We start from the raw sequence: 23,005 nt of genomic DNA on the forward strand, positions 1-23,005 counted from the left end.
AGTAGCTCTTGATTTAAGTTGTTCAGAAGGGAAAACAATCCAGTTACAGTGGAGCGATATGACTTCAATCCTCCAAGGACTACAAATTAGTAACATATATAAATGTTCATATGCTGAGCTGAGACTAATGTTGGCAGTATTTTGTGGAAGAATTTTTAAATGTTATGCTTCACGAAGGAAGTTTAAACTTGTGAAAGAGTAATTTGAGCTGTTTTTTAATGAATGACCGTAAATCGCGTAGCTTAAATCAGAAGTGAATGTTGTATCACTAATTTGGTTTCAAAAATGTTATTTTAATTGCTGTTGTTCACAGAATTCCACTAGAGTAAAATAAAATCTCATAAATGTGGTGAACTTAAGCCAGGAGAAATGAAGGGGAGGTAACAAACTTTATATTGTGGAGTGTGAAGGAGGGCCCCCGACCTTAAATGCCCCAATCTATGTTCTCCAGACATGCTGCCTGACCTGCTGAGTTACATCAGCACAGTTTTTTGTTAATAGGTGAAGCTTGTTTTTTCTGCCGTTGTATTTCATCCTAGTGTCTATCTTGCGGCTAACGATTACTCAGTATTTAGCCCTTTGACAGTTCACTCATGCTGTTACGTTCCACATTTGTATGCAGTCTTGTTCACTTGTCAGATTTTGATTGAAAACGCTACATTTTCCTGGGTTTCAATGAGGTGGAACAGATATTTCTCATTGAGAGGAAAATATTCCGCTTGGGTAGCTTACAATCCAATGGTATGAACATAGAATTCTCCAATTTTAGGTAACCTCTGACAACCTCCCGTCTTCGCTAAGTATTTTTGTTCTCCCTTATTGGCTTGACTTGGGTATTTGAAGTTGGTTAACAACTGATTAATTTTGGATCTTCAGAAATGTCAATGATTTTCATATGTGAAATGTATGTACCTAAACTCAGGACAAACTCTACTATATTGACAAAAGTAGTAAGACCATGTAACTTTGCTAAAATGCCCTTTTTCTCTTGCAGGGAAAATTCATCCGAATTAATTTTGACGTCACTGGTTATATTGTGGGGGCCAACATTGAGACTTGTATCCTCTTCACTGCTGTTTTTTAGGGAGGGTGTTTGTAATATTGAGTTGTAACATAAAATAATCTGGTGTCATGCCTATATTTGTGTAAGGAATGTTTTGCGCTGCAATGTTTGCACTAGAATTTGGAAGTATATTGAATATGATGGGGTGGGAAACTTTAACTATCCCTGTACCTTTTGGTATGCATTGTGTGGTCAGATGGCCATGTTGTTAACTCAGCAGCAAGTTCTACCTTGCTTCATTGAGATCTAACACCTGAAGAGAACACAGAACACATTTTCAGTCCGCCATGCCTGTGCCAAAGATGATGCCAAAACCAACTCTTAACTGCCTTCACATATTCAATATCCCTCCATTCTCTGCCAAAAGACTTAAATGACATTATAATATTGGGTTCCTCCATGACACATGAATGAATAATTTTATTCACCAAGTATGTACACATACAATGAATTCATCACCCATGTGTTTCAAGCATTCGCCACCTACTATGTAAAAATAACTTGCCTCACACATCTCCTTTAAACTTTGCTCCTCTCACCAGAAACCTATGCCCTCTGGTAATTGATATTTCCATCCTGAGAAAAGGTTCTGACTAATCTATGCCCCTCATAATTTTACATGCATAATCACAATGAGTTGAACAAGCCAATTGTACAAGGTTTGTTGAGTATAAAAGCAAGAGGGTTATCATTAGGCTCTTCAATGCTGATTTATGTCTTGGTGAAGTATCATGATCAATTCTATGTTCCATCAATTGGATAGACGAGGCAGTGCTAGACCCTTGAATGATTTGCTGGAGTACTGCTTGCAATGTGGGAGTTCAGTAATGTAGAGAAGCTGGATAGATTTGCTTCAGGAGCAAAGAAAGTTAATGGAAGATACAATATCTTCAAATTCCTTTTTGGAGTAAATTCAAAACTGTTTCCATGGCTGATGTAAATTTCAGACAAACTTATGAATAAACCAAAAGAGGAAATGAGGGTTAAAATTACATTTCTATAGCAAATTAAGTTTTGACTGAAAAGATGGTCGTAGCAGTTTCAGATCATTCCGATGAAAGGTGAGTTTTGTTGGTTTAATCAAATTTTTGGGCAAAATTAGCTTTTGGGGTCTCATTCAATCTGAAACATCCTAATTTGTGCTGCGCTTCATGGTTGAGTGAATTATCTGTTTATTCTCAATTTTCATTACTTTTATTATTGCATACTAACTGCGTTTTGGTTCAGCTTCTTTTAGCCATTGATAGAAAGTGGTGGTCTGGCTTTATACGTTGGTATGTCATCAGCATTAACAAAGAGTTCTATTGTTTAGCTGCTCAAAATATGCAGTTGTGAAATGTATGAAGCCATATCATTTGGTATGTAGAAACTATTCAAGCCGAAGAGACCTGTAACGTTTTATAACTAGTTCAATCTGGTCAAATGTTTGAGCATTATTTGTTGGCAGAGAGATAATTAGTAATCGCAAATAATCTCACACTGGGTTGGGAACGCTCTGGTCAATTTGGGCCCAATTTCCTTACTACTTAAATACCTGTACTGGTGAAGCTTTCAATTCACCTTATTCTCCCTCAGATCACCATTTCTAAGTAACAAGTTGGTTATAGGGCGACCTAACATCCAAGGTACACCTTTTTATGGTGACAACTGTTCTTTATAATATATTTAAAACTCTTCTCATCCAGTTTTTAAGAAGTAACTGCAGATGCTGGAAAATCGAAGGTAGACAAAAGTGCTGGAGAAACTCAGCGGGTGCAGCAGCATCTATGGAGCGAAGGAAATGGGCAACGTTTCGGGCCGAACCCCCATCAGTCTGAAGAAGGGTTTCGTCCCGAAACGTTGCCCATTTCCTTCGCTCCATAGATGCTGCTGCACCCGCTGAGTTTCTCCAGCATTTTTGTCTATCTTCTCATCCAGCACCGTTTGAAAAACTTTGATGAATTAAGATTTTCTGTGCACTTGGAGTACACCTACAGAAACAGATGCATTGTGATTGATTGAGCCGATCAACATGTTTTAGTCATTGCAAATGATTTGGTGATTAGACTTGACCTTCACAAGATCTTCTGGAAAAGTCCCGTGCAATACGCCAGGCAAAGGAAGAACGGACGTTCCACATCTTTTATCAACTACTCTGTGGAGCTGGAGAACATCTTAAATGTAAGTCAATTCAATAATAAACATTGAGTATATTCTCTTGAAACCCCCCCCCCCCGCCACACTATCAACTTCACCTCTCATCCATTACCCACTAACTGTGTTGCTTTTCTTCACTCGTATAGTGATGGGTTAGAAAATAAAGGTCAGGCATGCTGAAGAACATAAACCGAATATTTTCTTTCCAAACTTCATTGGCAAAGAGACATCTGGGATTGATTTTGACTTCATTTAAGGTTTTGGTCTCTGATGTGGTTGTAAAGTACATACGTTGGAACTTTTCCAATCTTTGCTATAATTAGATTTGATGTTATCCATTGTTGATTTGTGCACAATGTGGAAAGCATCAGTGCTTAATTTTTATAATGCAAATATTTTGGCGGCTTTGAGAGACCTGGAATGCTTTTGAGTTGACCTATTGTCTCAATGTTAAATGAACACTGTATTGCAACTGTTTGTCACTTCGGTCAAATACCTAGTCTATTAAAATTTCTGGACATGGTAGGATGATTATCTTGCATTTTATGTATCAATTTAGAATTGCTCAAAGACTAGATTTAATTCTGTCTACTGTAGCAGTTCCTGTAGGTCTCAATAACCTTTCAACTACTTAAGAGGTTTATCACAGTGGCTCGCCAGGTAGAGCTGCTGCCTCACAGCACCAGAGACCCACATTTGATTGTGACCTCTGGTGCCGCCTGTGTGAAGCTATCACGTCCTCCCTGTGATCGCGTGGCTTCCTCCCACACCCCAATAACATGCGGGCTTGTAAAATAATTGGTCTCTGTAAAATTGCCCCTAATGTGTAGGAAGCCGATGAGAAAGAGGGATAATGTAGAACTAATGTGAATGGGCGACCAGCGATGGGTGGGTGGTCGGTGTGGACTGAAGGGCCGTTTACATGTTGTCTCTAAAATTTAAACACTGCATGCATTTGAGTTCTGTCAAACTTGCTTTTCAATTTTCAATGAGCTGTTGTAGCGAAAAAAATGAGTTTGTTAAATTTGGTAAAGTTAATGAGAAAACTGCATGTGGCCAAAACAGTTGTAAATGTGATTTGATCCTGATGAAATGAGGGATTGTAATTGGGTGGACAGTGAAGCCTAGGAAATGCCGCAGGAAATGGCAAAATATCAAACTAGATGAACAGAAATTCTGGAATGCAAATTCCAAGACAAAGGCAGCAGGACAAATAAGGCAATGTACGGGTTAGTTTATTGGAGGAGGTGTGGAATATAGGAGCAGGGAGGGAAGTGTTAGAACTGCATTGAAGGATTGACCATGGCCAGTGTATTTGTAAGTGTGCTGGCTGCCACAGCAGAGGAAGGTGTAATCATACAAGAGGGGGAACAGGGGAGCTTGTAGGACATTGGGTAGCTGCAGAATATTAACGAGTTTGCTGAGATTGTCACCTTCAGAAGCAAAGTGACTGATGGAGATTGTAAAGGAGCTGTATAAAGCTGAGATGTGGATGGGAATGATGCATTTTCTTTTAGACATCAATAAATTAGGCGATGTGGATTTAAGTGCATTTGTTGAGGGAAGAACATTCCGACAGGTGGTTGGAGGGTAGGGTGGGTGCGGCGGTATCTGGAACGCAGTGTGTGGGAAAATGAAGGCACAAGCTCATGCTATTCTTCAAAGTACTTGGCTAAGGTTTTGCAAAACTGTGGGATTTGGGAATATCTGGGAAATGGGATTAACCTATATTGCTGCTTTTCTGCACAAACTAAATTGGATGCCTTAATCTGTTTCCTTTCAATGCCACTAACGTCAATGATTCCTGTGTAGGGACTTGCATTCCCTGTGATCAACAACCAATAACTTTGCTCAAATGTATACATTACTTTAGCTCTGACCTCCATGGTCAAATGTTGATTTTTTTATTCATCTGTTGATGTATAATTTAATAGTTGAATGGATTTCTTAACCTTAAAGCAGCCTTTCATTGCATTTGAAAGCGTCAATGTAAACAGAGGGTGGTTGGAGTGTTGGTAGCCTTTGTTTAAATTGTGGGCCATATGTCCATTTTATGCAATTGTTTTCCTATCTTTGTTTAAATAATGTCCCATTTAAAAAAAATTTAAAACATTGCTGGTAGGATTCTGGACCCAAAACGTGACCTATCGACATTCTCCAGAGTTGCTGCCTGACCCACTGAGTTAATCCAGCATTTTTTCCCTTTTTAAACCAACATGGTTAGTACGGTGGTGCAGGGATAGAGGTGCTGCCTCACAGCGTCAGATACCCAGGATCAATCGTGACTATGGGTGGTGTTTGTACATTCTCCCCATGCCCGTGTGGGTTTTCTCCAGGTGCTCTGGTTTCCTCCCCACTCCAAAGACATACAGATTTGTAGGTTAATTGGTTTCTTTAAAAATTGTAAATTGTCCCTAGTATGTAAGATAGTGCTAGTGTAAGGAGATCGATCGCTGGTCGGCACGGACTCGGTGGGCCGAAAGGCCTGGTTCTGTGCTGTACCTCTAAACTAAACTAATATCCTCAGTTCCTTGTTCCTGCAATATGCTGCCTCGATTTGCACGTGGTAGTGGGTATGGTGGGAGTTATGCTACAAAATTAATGTCTGAAATCATTTTGAAATAAAAATTGCTTTTGCATTCAGCCGATTTGCTGCTCGAAGGATTCAACAACTACCGATTCCTATCCAATGGCTATGTTCCCATCCCTGGACAACAAGAGAAGGACAACTTCCAAGAAACTATGGAGGCAATGCATATCATGGGTTTCTCCCATGAGGAAATTCTGTGTAAGATGCTACTGTCTACATTATTTATAACCAATCCATGAACAAGTGTCATAGTTATTGAAGGACTTTATGGTAACTATATGATGAGAGAGCACCATGGTTGAATGATTTTGAATGGAGATATTTTAGAACAAATTAGGACATAAAGTGAGATGATATTATCCGGTAGGTGGTTAACAATAGAGAGCATCTTAAAAATAGAATCTAATAAGGTTGCTTTAAAATTAGTTCTCAGTCCACATCAGAAAGTGTATTAATTACGAATGTTATAGCTGGAATCACCAGTAGCATGCTTGAATGGGTCAGAAACAAATGACACAAAATGCCCACAGAAACGAATAATTTTGGTATAACAACTCTCCAGCCATTTGTAAATTGTACCTGCTTGAACATTAGTTGTACAATCAGAACATTTAAGAAACATTTAGACAGGTACATGGATAGGGCAGATTTAGTGGGATATGGGCCAAATGCAGGCCGGTGTGACTAGTGTAGATGGGATATGTTGGTCAGTTTGTGCAAGTTGGGCCGAAGGGCCCGTTTCCACGTTCTATGACTCAAGACACTGCTTTAGATTAAAAAAACATTTTGATCAAGATCCATTTGCTGCCATAGGATACGCAAATATGGGGGGGGGTAAATTGTACCTTGCACGTTGCTTCAGAAAATCTTGAATGTGAAGATTTAAAGTCCATTCTTTAACAAATTAGCCCCAGTGCGAACTAATTTGATTTTGATTGAATAGTTTGCTTTTTAATACAGTGGCGTGTTTCTTAAATCTAATTGGCCAATCTGCAACTTTTTCCAACAAAAAAAGACTACATTTAGATACCAAGAAGAGGCTGGAGATATTTGACAAGTCAGTAGCATTAATCTGACCTGGTCACTTCCTTGCACAAATTGCTGGCTGACCTGTGGAGTATTTATGCAGCATCTTAATAATTTGGTTGTACATTTCATTTGGATGTGGTGCTAATTCTTCAGCCTGCACTTCCGTCACCCTAACCCTGCCATGTAATGTGAAACACTTTATGCAAAAGGATAAAAAATAGGAATTGCAATGGAAAGCAAACAGTGTATCAGTTCACTCCTACAATATTATAATACGGCAAATTGAATGATATGGTCAAACTGCTGGTATAGTTTTAGCTTCTAGTCATTAGTAATGATAATACTTAATAGCATACACATTAAAGACAGATAATTGAGGGACAGTCTAAAAAGATTAAAAAAACAATTGAAGTACAGCACTTTCTCCCCGTTTCTAATCATACATGTTGTGGTAGAATGCATATTACTATCAATCAAATTGTATACAATGCAATTGCTGAACTGGGGAACAATATTTATATTTTGTGGGCTGAATGGTTATAAGGCCAAATAATTTGGGAAAGAACCATTTAAAAGATACTTTGGAAAAATGGCAAGTGGGAAAAAAGTGTGTCGGGTTAAAAAAACTGTTTCCCGTTTCCATGTAACTTCCCTGCAGTAATCAGACAGCATTGTGTCATGAGGTCGGTCTCAATTTCACTGTGGGTGGCCATAGAAATTGATAAGCAAATGCTTTTATTATTACTTGTGCTATTATACTCTTTTAAGCGTAGACTTTATTAAAAATATCCTTTGAAAAGACCTTTAATTTTGAAAATGCAATGGGATGAATAAAACTTATTTCAAGTTCTGAAACTTCCTCGTCCCTAACCCTGTTTTCCCTGTTGATACATTTGTTTTATACAACGATTTTTCTACGCAAGGTTTCTTGGGGAAGACGACTATTGCCTTATTGCAGAAGCACCTGCATTTTCCAAGATTACATTGTGCTAAAAAATATTTGGTGTATTCCAGTCCCTCAGTAAAAAACTAACAGCATCAATTGATGCTGATGAATGCACAGGCTTGTTTTTTCTGGAATGAGCTGTGGTAGAATTGGCCACGTTTTCCTCATGTTTTAAGTATTTATTCACTCGAGTAAACTTGCATTTTGTCAGATTTATTTTTTCCTTTTTTTGCCGTGGTTTTACATGTTTTTGTAGCCGGCTGCGTGCATGTTACCTTTGGCTGGCTAGTCATAAGTTCATCAGTGGTGACCCAACAACTGAGTGGTACATGGTGCAGTTGTTGTTTCTAGATACAGATATAATTAAATGTCTGCAGTGTTTAAATTTCAAGGCAGTATTCTATCTCTTGAGGGTGTTATGCTATTTCAAGTTGTTTTCATATTCGGGCTATAGCATTAAGAGCCAAGTGAATTTGCTTTTTTGCAAACTGTGTACATTTTTTTCTGATGCCCAAATAAGAACGTACACTTGGTTTATTTGGCACTGCCAATTAGCATTACAAGTTTTTAAACTTGTATAAAAAATTAATGCTGCTCTATCCTGCAAGTAGAACTTAAGCTGGACTGTCCAATCTACATCGCAACTTTCTTGTTAAAATAGACATGATTGTTTGGAAAGATAGACCTTTGGATTTGTGAGGAATGTGCTAACTCTTGGCATCAAAAATTTGGTGATTACTCCATGTCATTGAGAAAGATCTATTTTGTTAAATAAATTGATATTCAGATTCCTATAAGTTTATTATTGTCATTTGCCCCAGAGTGCAATGAAATTCTTTGTTCACATGAAGCTCATGGTAAACAGTGTGAATGGTAATACAATGAGTGCAGAATGTGCAAACACTGAAGAGTAATTTGAATTGGTACAAAAAGTAACTCTAGTGCTATTACAGAATAACAAAGTGAGATAGCTAAAAATAAGAGAATGTGGCAGAACATCAAGAACGTGGGTATGAAAGAGGTGATTGGTCAGGGGGTGAAATATTGACAATTCCCATCCAAATAAATGTTCTGCTATATTATCACAGCGATGCTGAAAGGTGGCCTCATCAGCACTGCAGTTTGGCAATATTGTGTTTAAGAAGGAAAGGAACACAGATCAAGCATCAATGCCGGACAACACAGGTAAGTTATTTCATCAGTTTATGGAGATTATCATCAATCCCAACATGAGGGCATTAAGCTATTTGCCATGTTTGAAATGCAGGTAAAACGTTCCCTCATGTGTCTAAATAATATGTTGGTCGGAAATACTGTTGATATGGCTGTCTCATGTAGTCTGCAAACCCTTCACATTCTAGCCATAATCATCTTTCCTCCACTGAGGCCATTTGAAGTCCCATGCCACCACCTTGGCACGAGTTAGATAGCACATCGGGTTAACCTATGAGGAGCGTTTATCGGCACTGGGCCTGTACTCGCTGAAGTTTAGAAAAATGAGAGGGACCTCATTGAAACATACAGATTAGTGAAAGGCTTGGATAGAGTGGGTGTGGAGGGAATGTTTCCACTAGTTGGGAGAGCCTAGGACTAGAGGTCATAGCCTCAGAATTAAAGGACATTCTTTTAGGAAGGAGATGAGGAGAAATTTCTTTAGTCAGAGGGTGGTGAATCTGCAGAATTCTTTGTCACAGAAGGTTGTGGAGGAAAAGTCTGTGGATATTAAGGCAGAGATAGATTCTTGATTAGTACGGGTGTCAGAGTTTATGGAGGGAAAGGCAGCAAAATGGGGTTAGGAGCGAGATAAATCAACCATAATTAAATGGTGGAGTAGACTTGATGGGCCGAACGGCCTAATTCTACTGCTATTCTTATGTTAAGGGTCAAACCAAGGACCTAATTTTTCTATTGGAAGCACGTACTTAAGAATGAACTTAAATTTGATTCACTATCTCTGTATAACTATGCAGAAATTCAGAAACTTAAAGGAAAGTGCACAGCAGGTTACATCCAAGTTTTTAGGACATTTTCCCTTGTGTTTGAAGAAATATAAATATGTTTTTTAATTCCTTGCAGCAAGCTTTGGCTAGGCCACTTCTGTGTTGAGTAAAGTGATGATTTTTCCTAATTATTTAAAAAGAACCACTAGAAAAATAAAAAAATTGGAACCGTACCAAAATCTGACAATCAAACCATGAGAAATCTTCAAGCTTTCATTAGAAAAGTAACAACTGAGAGTTTGATGTTCTGAAAATTCTGATAAGCTAAGGTAAGGTAGACATTTTCACTTGAAATCTCAAGTTTAATAGCCACAAATATCTAATGAAAATCATCAAAGCCCTTTGGGCAAGAAGTGGTTAGAATGTGGATCTCAAGACCACAGTAAGGGAAATGACACTGAGTGAAGATGAGCGGAATAAAATAATGTGTTAATGGGGTGAAGCGATGTTGGAGGATTCTCGGATATAAACTCGCTTGTGTGGAATAATGGTGTCCACAGTTTAAATTATATGGTTTTACACTGGCTACCTTTGCATGGATTTATGCAACACTGGAGTTTACTATTGGACCACAGTATCTACCAGTCCAATCCAAAAATCATCTTTGTTCAAAGTCCTACATTTTCCTTTCCTGGGTTTGTTTATTTTTGAGGTGCACTGATCTCTGCCTTGCACTGCTGTTTCAACAATGTTTCATGGTTTAATGATCTGCTCCATGAAGGAACTTTTCTGAAGTGCACCTTGCTTTTTGCTCACGCATATACACTATATACTTAGCCAGATGTCAGAAGGCAACTGCTGCTGGTGTGGTACTTAATACATGCAGAGAAGATAAAATCAAGTTGAGGGATGCAGTAGAATATATGCATCTTTATATTTGTATTCTCTTCCAAGTTTTGATAATATCAGGACCCTATTTGATGGTTTATCAACAAATTGGCTCGTTCCTGTTTAACGTTATGCTCTTGCATTCTCCAGTTTGAAGTACTCTTACTTACAGGAGTTTGCCTTCTGTATTCAAAGCTAATAAATCAAAATAAAGATTTATCTAGGATCAATTATGAAATTATTCATAGATACTTGAAAAATGTTGACGGCATGCATGTTGAAAGGGGATTTATATTTGAACTTGCATGGAATATATGAAGTCACTTATTTTGAGGTACATTATAGATTAATGAATGTCCTCTTAAGCTGCTCAGAAACTCTGTCACCTGCTGGGAATGAATGTAATGGAATTCACTCGCGCTATACTCACCCCACGCATCAAAGTTGGCCGCGACTATGTTCAGAAAGCGCAGACCAAAGAACAGGTATGGTTGTGGCTTGTAGTGATGCAAGTGATTTAAAGTTGCTGCTTTTGTTTGAAATGTTTTCTTTATAAGAGAAATTGTTTTTGATTCAAGGCTGACTTTGCTATTGAAGCATTAGCAAAGGCTACATACGAACGCCTTTTCCGTTGGCTTGTTCATCGCATCAACAAAGCTTTGGACAGGACAAAACGACAGGGAGCTTCTTTCATTGGCATTTTGGATATTGCTGGTTTTGAAATCTTTGAAGTAAGTCCATTTAGATATATTACAATCCTGTCCCTTGCTCCCAAGTTCATCTCAAGAGTAATCAAGTCAAAAACTAACTTGTGTCTGAAGTTTTGCAGACAGCATGCAGCATTGGGATCTGCTTAACTTGGTTCTGAGCTCGAGCAGTTGATGAGAAAGAGACTGGTGGTGGGACAGAGTGCATAAAGGTCTGGGAATGGAATTAATATTTTGGCCTAGTTGAGAGAGAATCCCAGGGTAAGGCAGTGGTAACTTTGAATGCATTTCGATTTGGGTTTGGTGGAGGGGTAGGGATGAAAAAATAGAGAATATTTTGTGAAAATCCCAGTTACATTTTTTGTAATAAATTTTTCACATTAATATTTTAACTAGTGAACATTGTCTCCCGTGAATAAACATGTGGGTGGCATATTCCCTAAAAATACATGTTTGCTGTCTGCATTTATGGCTGATACTCAACTCAATAACCAAAAATCTGTAGCCTCCTATTGCTCTGGTATTTTATTTAATTCACATCTTTAATCAAAAATCTTTAATGTTTTATTATTAATGTTTTATGTGTCATTCCTAACTGTCACTCTGTCATGTTGTCACTTGCGGGCAGAGCACCAAGGCAAATTCCTTGTATGTGAATACTTGGCCAATAAACTCATTCATTCATATAAACCATTTCTCTGAGGAAATTGCAAAACTTTAAAACATTCTGCATGAGAACTCAATAGATGCTCCACCTTTTGAGTTGATCTCAATCTTGGATATTGGGATGTGGCTAGAGATGATGAATAGAGGTGAAATATTAATAAAGATACCAGGAGGAGACTTGGGATTAAGATTGGTCAATGGAGGAGCAGGGCCTTTTAAGTATAGCTGCTTATTTGTTTGTGTTCCTATGTCATGTTTCAACAGACTTTGAACAAAACCTCAGTTGTACATTTTTTATTGCAGCTAAACTCATTTGAACAGCTGTGTATCAACTACACCAATGAAAAGTTGCAACAGCTGTTTAACCACACCATGTTTATCTTGGAACAAGAGGAATACCAGCGAGAGGGCATCGAGTGGAATTTCATTGACTTTGGTCTGGATCTGCAGCCTTGCATTGACCTCATTGAAAGACCTGTAAGAATGAAAATTCTGCACATTGATTTGTTTCATAATTACCACCATTAGCACTGCAGAAATTAATATTTTTAAAAAGATGATCTCCAGTTACTTCAGTTGGAGATAAATTAACTGGATAAAAGCAGAAAACGGCCAATTGGTGAAAGTGGCATCAAGGAGGTTATGAAGACACATGTTGCAATGTGGGTGGGGCTAAGATCAGTCATGAAGTTTAGTAAAAGTTACAGCCCAGATTAGAAGATATTAGCTATAGGGAGAGATTGGACAAACTTGGATTTTCTTTTCTAGTACGTCAGAGGTTGAGGGGGAGACCGGATAATAGTATATTACACTGAGAGACTTGTGTGTGGTTGAAAGGCAGAATCTATTTCCAAAGGTGGAATGGCCAAAGACTAGAGGGCATAGCTTGATGGTGACAGGGACAACGTATAATGGGTATGCTTGGGGCAAATGTGTTAGAGGATGATGGGTGCTTGGATCGTGCTGCCGGGGGTGGGGGTGGAGCCAGATACAATAATGGTATTTTAGAAGCTTTTGAATAAACACAAGGATATTTGGGGAGTGGAGGAGTGCAGATCACATGCAGGACATGGCATCGTGTTTGGCACAGGCATTGTGGGCTGAAGGGCCTGTTCCTGTGTTGTACTAAAGATACTGCAGTGCTGGAGTAACTCATCGGGTTAGGCGGCATCTTTGGAGGACATATAACCATATAACAATTACAGCACGGAAACAGGCCATCTCGGCCCTACAAGTCCGTGCCGAACAATTTTTTTCCCTTAGTCTCACCTGCCAGTACTCATACCATAACCCTCCATTCCCTTCTCATCCATATGCCTTTCCAATTTATTCTTAAATGATACCAACGAACCTGCCGCCACCACTTCCACTGGAAGCTCATTCCACACCGCTACCACTCTCTGAGTGAAGAAGTTCCCCTCATGTTACCCCTAAACTTCTGTCCCTTAATTCTGAAGTCATGTCCTCTTGTTTGAATCTTCCCTATTCTCAAAGGGAAAAGCTTGATCACATCAACTCTGTCTATCCCTCTCATCATTTTAAAGACCTCTATCAAGTCCCCCCTTAACCTTCTGCGCTCCAGAGAATAAAGACCTAACTTATTCAACCTATCTCTGTAACTTAGTTGTTGAAACCCAGGCAACATTCTAGTAAATCTCCTCTGTACTCTCTCTATTTTGTTGACATCCTTCCTATAATTGGGCGACCAAAATTGTACACCATACTCCAGATTTGGTCTCACCAATGCCTTGTACAATTTTAACACAACATCCCAGCTTCTATACTCAATGCTCTGATTTATAAAGGCTAGCATACCAAAAGCTTTCTTTACCACCCTATCTATATGAGATTCCACCTTCAAGGAACTATGCACGGTTATTCCCAGATCCCTCTGTTCAACTGTATTCTTACAGGGTAGACAATGTTTCGGTTTGGGACCCTTCTTCAGACTGACTGTAATATGGGGGGGGGGGGGGGCAAAGCCTGGCAAGTGATAGGTGGATATGGTGAGTTGGGCTTTGATTGGCAGATGGGTGGACAAGGACTAGAAATAAAAAGGAGACAAAAGGATTGTAAGATAAAGGTGGGGGGAGGAGTGAACTGACAAGGTTGGGGTCTGCTGTCTATCATTTGGAAATTGCTCTGCACCCCGTTCAAAGGTGCTACTGCGTTGCCTCCAATATAACACTAAATGTTCAGGACATAAAACTTGCATGCACCCTTTAGCCAAACAAGAAACCGCAAGATCACCCTTAAATCTTTTAGTCACCCTAGTGGTGCCCATTTATCTCAATACAGTTATTCACCTTTGGATACAATTATCTGTGAAAGGTCCCAGAACAAGAGGCCCGACCCAAAACGTCACCTATCTATGGTTTCCAGAGATGCTGCCTGACCTGCTGAGTAACTCCATGTTGTCTTTTTCCAAATATAGCTATTTTTAAATCACAGTCGAAGCGAAGCTTAAAATGTTCTAAAACTGGAAAATGTAAACACTTCTGTGAGGAAAATGTTTTTGAGGGGTGGGTATTAAATGTAAACCTGTCTTTGCCAGGCAAATCCTCCTGGTGTATTGGCTCTGCTGGATGAGGAATGCTGGTTTCCCAAGGCTACTGATAAGACATTTGTGGAAAAGTTGAGCCAAGAACAAGGTACTCATTCAAAATTCCAAAAGCCAAGACAACTCAAAGACAAAGCTGACTTCTGCATAATTCATTATGCTGGCAAGGTATGTATATTAGTGGAATGTTCGATGTTCAGAATAGATTATACTGTCTGTTCATAACTTGAAAGTTGAAAACCTTAAATGGGCACTTGGATTAGGTGAAAGGATTCAAGCTGGTTTATATAGGTATGTGTTTAATGACTTCACTACATTGCAAGTTTGTTGGATGAGGGACCAATTTAGTTAAATATACTTTGTGACCATATCTTGGCACGCTGGATATATTTGGCATTAATCATACTGAGAAATGAACAATATAATCTGGCTTTGACTTGGGAAGAAAACTTGCTCTTTGTTCATTCTTTCATTCTAGTCCCAGTGTGATTATTACAACATTTTTTAATGTAATTTTTGAGAGGCACAAGCAGACCATAAAAGGAGTTGTTTTTCAGTTCCATAATAGATCGGTGTATCGCTATTAGTTTTAGCAACTTTTTTTCGTTCAAGGCCATTGGTGGCCTGGTTGGCCTTGGTTCCTATCACTAATTACTCTGAATGGAGTAAGTGGTTTGTGGAACCATTCTGAAGGTGATTAGTAAAAAAAAGTAATCAAGCTGTTGGTCAGAGGGGACCCTATGTATGGAAGACATTTCTTATCCCATGGGATATTTGTAAACCAAATGGATTTACAAACTTTTCTATAATTTCTTAGTAACCAACAATAATACTATATTTTAATTACATTTTAACTAACTTAATTGAGTTGAGGTTAATTTATTGTGACTTGTACCGAGGTACAATGAAAAGCATTTGCGTGCTAACCAGTCAGCGGATCCATGATAAAAGGGAATAACGAATAACATTTAGTGCAAGCTAAAGTTTAGTGAAGTCTAATCAAAGATCTCCAATGATGTAGATAGTTTTCAGAACTGCTCTCCAGTTGGTGGGATGATTCCGATGCCTGATAACAGCTGGGAAGAAACTGTGCCTGAATCTGGAGGTGTGTGTTTTCTGTACCTGTTGACTGATCGAAGAGGGGATAAGAAGGAATTGAAGTACTCCAATTGACAGCTCAGTGACTAAGTTCTAGAGACAGCCGGCAACTTGACCAGTGTTCAAAGTGACTTGTTGTAATTTCTTCATCTTTGGTGTAATTAATATACACTACATCAGATCATAATTAAAATTAGATATTTAGTTGTATTCATTTTCTAAGGGTTTGATCAGAAATGTTTCTTTCTCCAAAAATAAAATAATTAAGGATGACAGTGAGTGTAGGTTCTCTGAATGCAACCATTGGCGCAGCGGTAGAGTTGCTGCCTCACAATGCTGGAGACTCGGCTTCGATCCTGACCATGGGTGCTGTCTGTGTGGAGTTTGCACCATCTCCCTATGACTGTGTGGGTTCCCTCCAGATGCTCCCTTCTTCCCACCTCCCAAAGACGTGTGGGTTTGTAGCTTAATTGGTTGCTGTAAATTGCGCCTGATGTAGAGGGATTGGATGAGAAATATAGAGCTAGTATGCATGATGGTTGGCATGGACTCAGTGGCCAAAGGGCCTGTTCCCACGTTGTATCTCAAAACTAAAACAGTTCTGGAAAGTTTCAGAAACATGTTTTACAGTGCTGTTTTTTTAAATAGACCATAAGTACCAATACATACAGGTAATCTGTGAAATTCTTGTACCAGGTGGATTACAAGGCAGATGAATGGCTTCTGAAAAACATGGACCCGCTCAATGACAATGTAGCAACCCTCTTACACCAATCATTGGACAAGTTTGTGGGAGAGTTGTGGAAGGATGGTAAGTAATTATTTTTTCTCTGATGTCAATGTTTTGTGTATCTAGCTTTCTCACATTATTGGGAATATTAATAACTTGAAGTACATTTTAGTTTAAAATGACAGGTTATTTGAGACTCCATTACTTTGATTTTTCAGTCACAGCATTTTTTGAGACTTTTTTCAACTTTCTTTAGAATAAGAGTTGTATAAACAGTTTTAATGTGGGAGAATAAGGGAGAAAAAGGTTCCGTCTGGGGTGAAAGATGAGTGTCATTACATGCCAAAAGATGGTGAAAGAAGTTTGTAATGGGATGTAGAAATAGCCTTGTCTGAACTTAATTGGGAGAAGCAGGTGTTAAAGTTATCAAAGGAGAAAACAGCAAATAGTGCAAATATGACATTTTATGTCAAATTAATGAATTCTGGGCACTTTACGCCCTTCAAGATGATGTGTTCGTCTTTAAACTCACTTCAACCTTCAGTATAATGGAGTAGGAGGCCACTGGAGTGGGACGAGCATTAAAGTGACAGACAACCAAAGGATCAAGGGCACACTTGTGGACCGAGCAGGGTGTTCCCCAAATTATTTGTCCAATTTAAGAAATGCCATATCAGAAGGAGTGATAAAGTTTATCAAATTAAACATGTGAGACACTTGCTGCTTCACCTGGTACGTGCACCTTGAGCCTTGGTGGAAGAGAGAGACCAATAGCATGTGATTCCCATGAAGGTACCATGGGCATGGCAGTGTATTTTGGGTGTATTGTAGGGGTAAGCTGGAATGCTGGAAAGGAAATTGTTTCTGCAATACTGGGAGGAGAGGATATCTGGCGATGGAAGTTACGGAGAATGCAGGCTGAACCAGTGGGAAAAATAAACTTTTTAGTTCCAGATGGGAAGAGAAATGTAACATGACTGAGCAAATGCAAAGCTCGGGAGTCAGTCAGGCAGCATCTGTGGAGGGAAAGGTCGTGAGGTTTCAGGTCAGGCAACTTGTTCAGTACAGTGGCCAAGTGATAGTTGCTGCCTTACATCACCAGAGATCCGGGTTTGATCCTGTCTGCAGGTGCTATGTGTGCGGAGTTTGTATGTTCTCCCCATGACCTGCGTGGGTCTTCCCCAGGAGCTCCGGTTTCCTCCCACACTCCAAAGGCGTTCAGGTTTGTAGGTTAATTGGCTTGGTAATATTGTAAATTGCCCCTAATGTGTGTAGTTTAGTGTTTTCATGCGGGGGTCGGTGGGCTGAAGGGTCTGTTTCCGTGCTGTATCTCTAAACTAAACCAAGCATCTGAAAAATAGTCCCGACCTAAACAATTTAACTCCCCTCCTGGGACGGAGCCAGCCTTTCTGATGAGCTTGTTAATGTTGTTGGTGTCCGCGGCCTTCGCCCTGCTGCCCCACGACAGCGAAGATTACACTGGCTACCATCGAATGGTAGAATCCCTCCACTGATGCTGCCAGACCTACTGAGTTACTCCAGCACTTTGTGTTTTGCTCAAGAATTCAGCATCTTCGGTTCCTTGCGTCTCCAGACATGATTGAGGATATTCAGTTATGCTAGACGGGACTCCCAACCTGAGCAAATGAGAGCCAGTTAGAAACAGGTTTTGTCCAATTAAGAATATAAAATCTGAAACTGGAAGAATATAATAGGAGGTTTATCAGGAGGCAATTTAGGAGGAATTGTCGTTGAGAAATACAAGTTTGTGGGTTTGCAGTGGATCTGACAACAGGTCTGTACTCCGAGGTGAAGAAGTCTAGAGTGTAAAATGGACCACATGAAGATAAAAATTAAGAGCAAAGTTGAAAATGTTTGAGTTGGGTCGAGTAGGAAGAATCGCCACATTCGGCACTTCATTACCAAGTGCCTTCCTTCTATATCCATATCCTCTACTTAGTCTATTCCGAGCGCATGTTTAAATGCTTCAACATGGTGTATCTGATACTACACTGGCAATGGTTCTAGTGAGAAACCAGTTTTATTTCCCATCCTCTCGTCTCAAACCGATGCCATCTTCATTTTGTTTCCCCTCCCATGGGAAAAGATTCTGACCATCTGCCATATTGACACTTCTTATTTTCCATACCTCTATCACCCCACACTCTTGTATACCTCTGGGTAAACAAGTTTAGCTTATCTACTATGTTGTCTTAACTAAGTACACCAAATCAGGTGAATCTCCTCTGCTCTCTCCCTCCAGCCCAACCATATCCTTCCTATAGTGTGGTGACTAGAAATGCACACAATACTCACAAATGTGGTCTCACAAATGTTGTGTAAAACTACACTATAACATCCCAGCTTGCTGCTGCTCCAGAATTTTGCTTCTTGTTCCATTACCATTGGATGAGTGGCGAGAGAGGAATTGACGACACTTCGGGTTGAAACCCCATATCTTTTAACAAGACTTGTTATCAGTTCCTCTGCCTCCCTCCCTTCTGTTGTGCCCCCTTCCTCTTGCCCCCTCCTGCCACTCAACCCGCCGAGTTCCTCCTGATACAGGGCTCAGAGCTGAAACTTCGACAATTCCTGTCCTTCCACAGATCCTTGATCAGTTCCTACAGCAGATCAGGCATTGCATTTCAAATCTCCAAATGTTCTTCTAAATGGTTATCAAACTGAAACATTCACTATTCATCTGTCTACAGATGCTTCCTGATTTATTTATTTATTGCATTTTTTTGCTCTTTTTATCTTGTATAGAAGATCAGTGATTTCACTGGTGTTTGTATGAAGGACCTATATGGTCTACTATGTTTATGTCCCATAGTTGAAGAACTTCCTGCTGCTTTTACAACCCATGAGATTTTACCGTGCTTACGCGAAACATGATGCTTTTTAAAAAATACGTTTGCGATTATTTTTCAGTTGACCGCATTGTGGGTTTGGACCAAGTGGCTGGCATGAATGAGACTGCCTTTGGTGCTGCATACAAGACCAAGAAGGGCATGTTCCGCACGGTGGGACAACTATACAAAGAGTCCTTGGCCAAACTAATGGCAACACTCCGCAACACTAACCCCAATTTTGTACGTTGCATCATTCCAAACCATGAGAAACGGGTAGGTACTTGCCCAGAGAGAAGGACTGGCAAACCCCATGATGCCAATGTAAAAACAAATTACTTGTGACGTGAAGCATTGGCCTGAAATGTGATCGTGTACAGGAGAGGATTTCTGCCGATGGGAAAACTACAACGCCAAGCCCTTGTTCTAGATGGGAAAGAGCTAAAAAGCACAAAGCGAGTTAACTTAACATCTGTAGGAAAATGCTGGAGTTAGTAATCAAGGTCGTTTAAAAAAGCTGAATGCAATCAAACCAAGTCAGCATGGTTTATGAAAGGGAAATTGTGTTTGGCTAATTTGCTGCAGTACTTTGAGGATATGTAATGAGCTGAGTTGGTTGAATAGAACCTGTAAATACAGTGTGTTTGGATTTCCTGAAACTAGTTAAAAGGCTATGCACAAAGGAGTCTGATGTTGGAAAATCTGAGGTTGTGTAGTTTGGTAGGAGCCATCAAAAACAGAATACTATCTCAGTGGAAAAGGTGCAGGATATGGGCTGGGGGCTGTAGTGCATGAAGTGCAGATGCAGCAAGTAGTTGAGAAGGAAAATAGAAAATTGACCTTTATTGCTACGGAGTTCATGGTTAGGAATATAGTTCCATTGGTGTGGCCTTGTGCGGAGTAGTGGGGAACAGTTTGCACCCTGCTTATTTAATAATAGATACTAGCATTGGGGGCAGAGTCACAGATTAACTCCTGAGATAGGAAGGTCCACCACCAATAAACTTTAGCATGTTTTCTGTGGATCTCAGAGAAAAAGGAATAATCTAATTGAAACATAGATTCATTGTCTGAATTTCTCCAATTTTGATGAATAGTTATTTTATTCATGTTTGGTAAATGATTTCAGAATGAACATTAAAAGCAGCAGCTGCTTTCTTTTAACCTTGAGACTTCCAGCCAATCCATAGAATATTGAAATAGCTTCTGAACAGCAAACTTCAATGACACACTTAGAAAATGATGGTGACATGGTAGCGCAGCGGGTAAAGCTGCTGCCTCACACCGCCAGAGAACCGGGTTCAATCCTGAAATTGGTCGCTGCCTGTATGGAGTCTGCAGGTTCACCCTATGACTGAATGGGTTTTGTTTGTGTGTTCTGGTTTCCTCCCAAGCCCAAAGATGTGCAGGGTTGTAGGTTAATTGTCCTCTGTAAATTGCCTCTGGTGGGTAGGAAGTGGATGTGAAAGTGGGATTCACAGAACTAATGTGAATGCATGATCAGTGGTTGACATGGATTCAGTGGGCAGAAGGGCCTGTTTCCACGTTATATATTTCAATTTAATTAAACTGAAAAATGTTTACTATTCATTACATCTTGCGTATGGCACAGATGTTTAAAGATAAATTGAAATTGCTAGATGCAATCACAAATTTGCTCATCGGATGGCTTCATGTTTTTGCAGGCCGGAAAGCTTGACCCTCACTTGGTGCTTGACCAGTTACGCTGCAATGGTGTATTGGAGGGAATAAGAATCTGCCGTCAAGGATTTCCAAACAGAATAGTCTTCCAAGAGTTCAGACAGAGGTAGTGTTTGGGGGGTGGGGGGGGGGGAGGGCAGGGTAGAATGACTAGAGTTTGCGCGATGGTGAATCACCTCATACTTCTGCGGAAGTAGGGGCATTGGTGAACATTCTTGATGATTGCATCGACGAGCTGTGACCAGGACAGATCATCAGAGATGTGAACACCTAAGAACTTGAAGCTTTAGATCCTTTCTACTGCCGCCCTGCTGATGAAGACTGGTGCATGAAGATAGAACTGTATTTATTTTATCATATTTTTGTGCAATGTTTGAGGGCAAAATTGGATTGGAGCTATTTTTGTTTGTCACGGAAAATGGTCTTAAATTTAAAGTCATTTAACCTAATCGTTCTACGTGACAGAAACGGTGTATTAACATCAAGATGTTGAAATCTAATATTGATGTGAATTTTGTTCTTGGTAAAAGAATGGTGCCCACGCTGAAGTACTGATGTTATGAATTGTCCAAAAGGGGGTATGGTGTGTGCACGTCTCAACTTTATCTTGTCTAAAATAAACAATAATGGAATCTCTCAATTTAAAATTAACATTTTAACATGAGGTAAATGAAAGGGCTCTTTTGAAACTTGGATGTGACTTTTGTAAGCATCTTCTTCCTTTTCCAGGTATGAAATCCTGACTCCCAACTCCATTCCAAAAGGCTTCATGGATGGCAAACAAGCATGTGAACGAATGGTAGATAATTAGTTTTCCTTTTTTGTTATTGTAAGCTTTTGACACTGCACACAAGAAATCATTGGTGCTTTTGCAAATATTAGAAACATACAAACATAGGAAAATAGGTGCAGGAGTAGGCCATTCTGCCCTTCGAGCCATTCAATATGATCATGGCTGATCATCTAAAATCAGTAACCCGTTCCTGCTTTTTCCCATATCCCTTGATTCCTTTAGCCTGAAGAGCTAAATCTAACTCTCTCTTGAAAACATCCAGTGAATTGGCCTCCACTACCTTCTGTGGCAGAGAATTCCACAGATTCACAACTCTGGGTGAAGAAGTTTTTCCTAATCTCAGTCCTAAATGGGCTACCCCTTATTCTTAAACTGTGACCCCTGGTTCAGGACTCCCCCAACATCGGGAACAGTTTTCCTGCATCTAGCCTGTCCAATCCTTTAAGAATTTTATATGTTTCTATAAACTTGAATATCCATGTATTAGAAATTGTTACATTATGTCTGGATGTTGCATTTTCTTTCTGGTAATGTGGGCATTAATCCCTCTTCCTATTTAGATTAATTTTTGTCATAACTTTTATATTGGACAATATCCAAAACTGGGCGGCACAATTGTGCAGTGGTGAATGGTGCTGTCTATCATAGGGTTTGATCCTGATCTTGGGTGTTGAGTGTGTGGAGTTTGCAAGTTCTCCCTGTTACAGCTTGGCTTTCCTCCCACATGCCCAAGGTGTGTTTGTTAATGTGGGTGGAAAGAAAATGGGGCGTTAAAAGCTGTTGGAGAAGGCAGGAGAATCGGATTGAGGGGGATAAATAGATCAGCCATGACCGTATAGCAGAGCAGACTTGAGGAGCTTAAAATCGGTCGTGGGATTTACCTTCACCTGGCAGGGACTTCAGCATCGAGAGCCTCAATCGCCTCGACGCAGCGGGAGAAGAAGCAAGGAAGTGATTACTCTTTGCTTTCCATTACAGTGAGGAGGAGCCTAGAGATTCACTGTGGTGGATGCTTGTGTTAATTGTGTGTTTTGTTACTTTCTTTCTGTCATGACTGCATGGTACAAAGTCTTGTTCAAACTTGTTTGAATGACAATACATGAAATTCAATGTGATCATGGCTGATCATCCACAATCCGTACCCCGTTCCTGCCTTCTCGCCAAATATCCCCCGAATCCGATAGTTTTAAGAGCTCTATCTGACTCTCTCTTCAAAGCATCCAGGGAATTGACCTCCACTGCCGTATGAGGCAGAGAACTCCACAGATACACAAGTCTCTGGGTGAATGTTTTTGGGGATTATAGTGGT

The 23,005-nt window shown here is 39.8% G+C and overlaps 1 protein-coding gene across 4 annotated transcripts in view; it reads left to right on the top strand.

The window, feature by feature from the left end:
• myh10 (myosin heavy chain 10) overlaps positions 1-23,005 on the top strand; it is a 132,307-nt gene that overhangs the window by 68,470 nt on the left and 40,832 nt on the right. For 2 of the 4 annotated variants that reach the window (XM_033044019.1, XM_033044022.1), the window contains exons 1-10: positions 5,857-5,987; positions 8,853-8,949; positions 10,959-11,077; positions 11,171-11,323; positions 12,269-12,442; positions 14,520-14,693; positions 16,320-16,434; positions 19,285-19,478; positions 20,888-21,009; positions 21,633-21,702. In XM_033044019.1, the coding sequence (XP_032899910.1) occupies positions 8,934-8,949; positions 10,959-11,077; positions 11,171-11,323; positions 12,269-12,442; positions 14,520-14,693; positions 16,320-16,434; positions 19,285-19,478; positions 20,888-21,009; positions 21,633-21,702 (1,137 nt within the window). In that variant the 5' untranslated portion in view covers positions 5,857-5,987; positions 8,853-8,933. Of the gene's footprint in view, positions 1-994; positions 1,059-3,124; positions 3,224-5,843; positions 5,988-6,272; positions 6,289-8,852; positions 8,950-10,958; positions 11,078-11,170; positions 11,324-12,268; positions 12,443-14,519; positions 14,694-16,319; positions 16,435-19,284; positions 19,479-20,887; positions 21,010-21,632; positions 21,703-23,005 lie in introns of those variants that run through there. The other 2 variants (XM_033044023.1, XM_033044021.1) reach the window with 2 other exon arrangements.

The sequence above is a fragment of the Amblyraja radiata genome, chromosome 26 (genome assembly GCF_010909765.2).
Source record: "Amblyraja radiata isolate CabotCenter1 chromosome 26, sAmbRad1.1.pri, whole genome shotgun sequence".
Taxonomy (NCBI): domain Eukaryota; kingdom Metazoa; phylum Chordata; class Chondrichthyes; order Rajiformes; family Rajidae; genus Amblyraja; species Amblyraja radiata.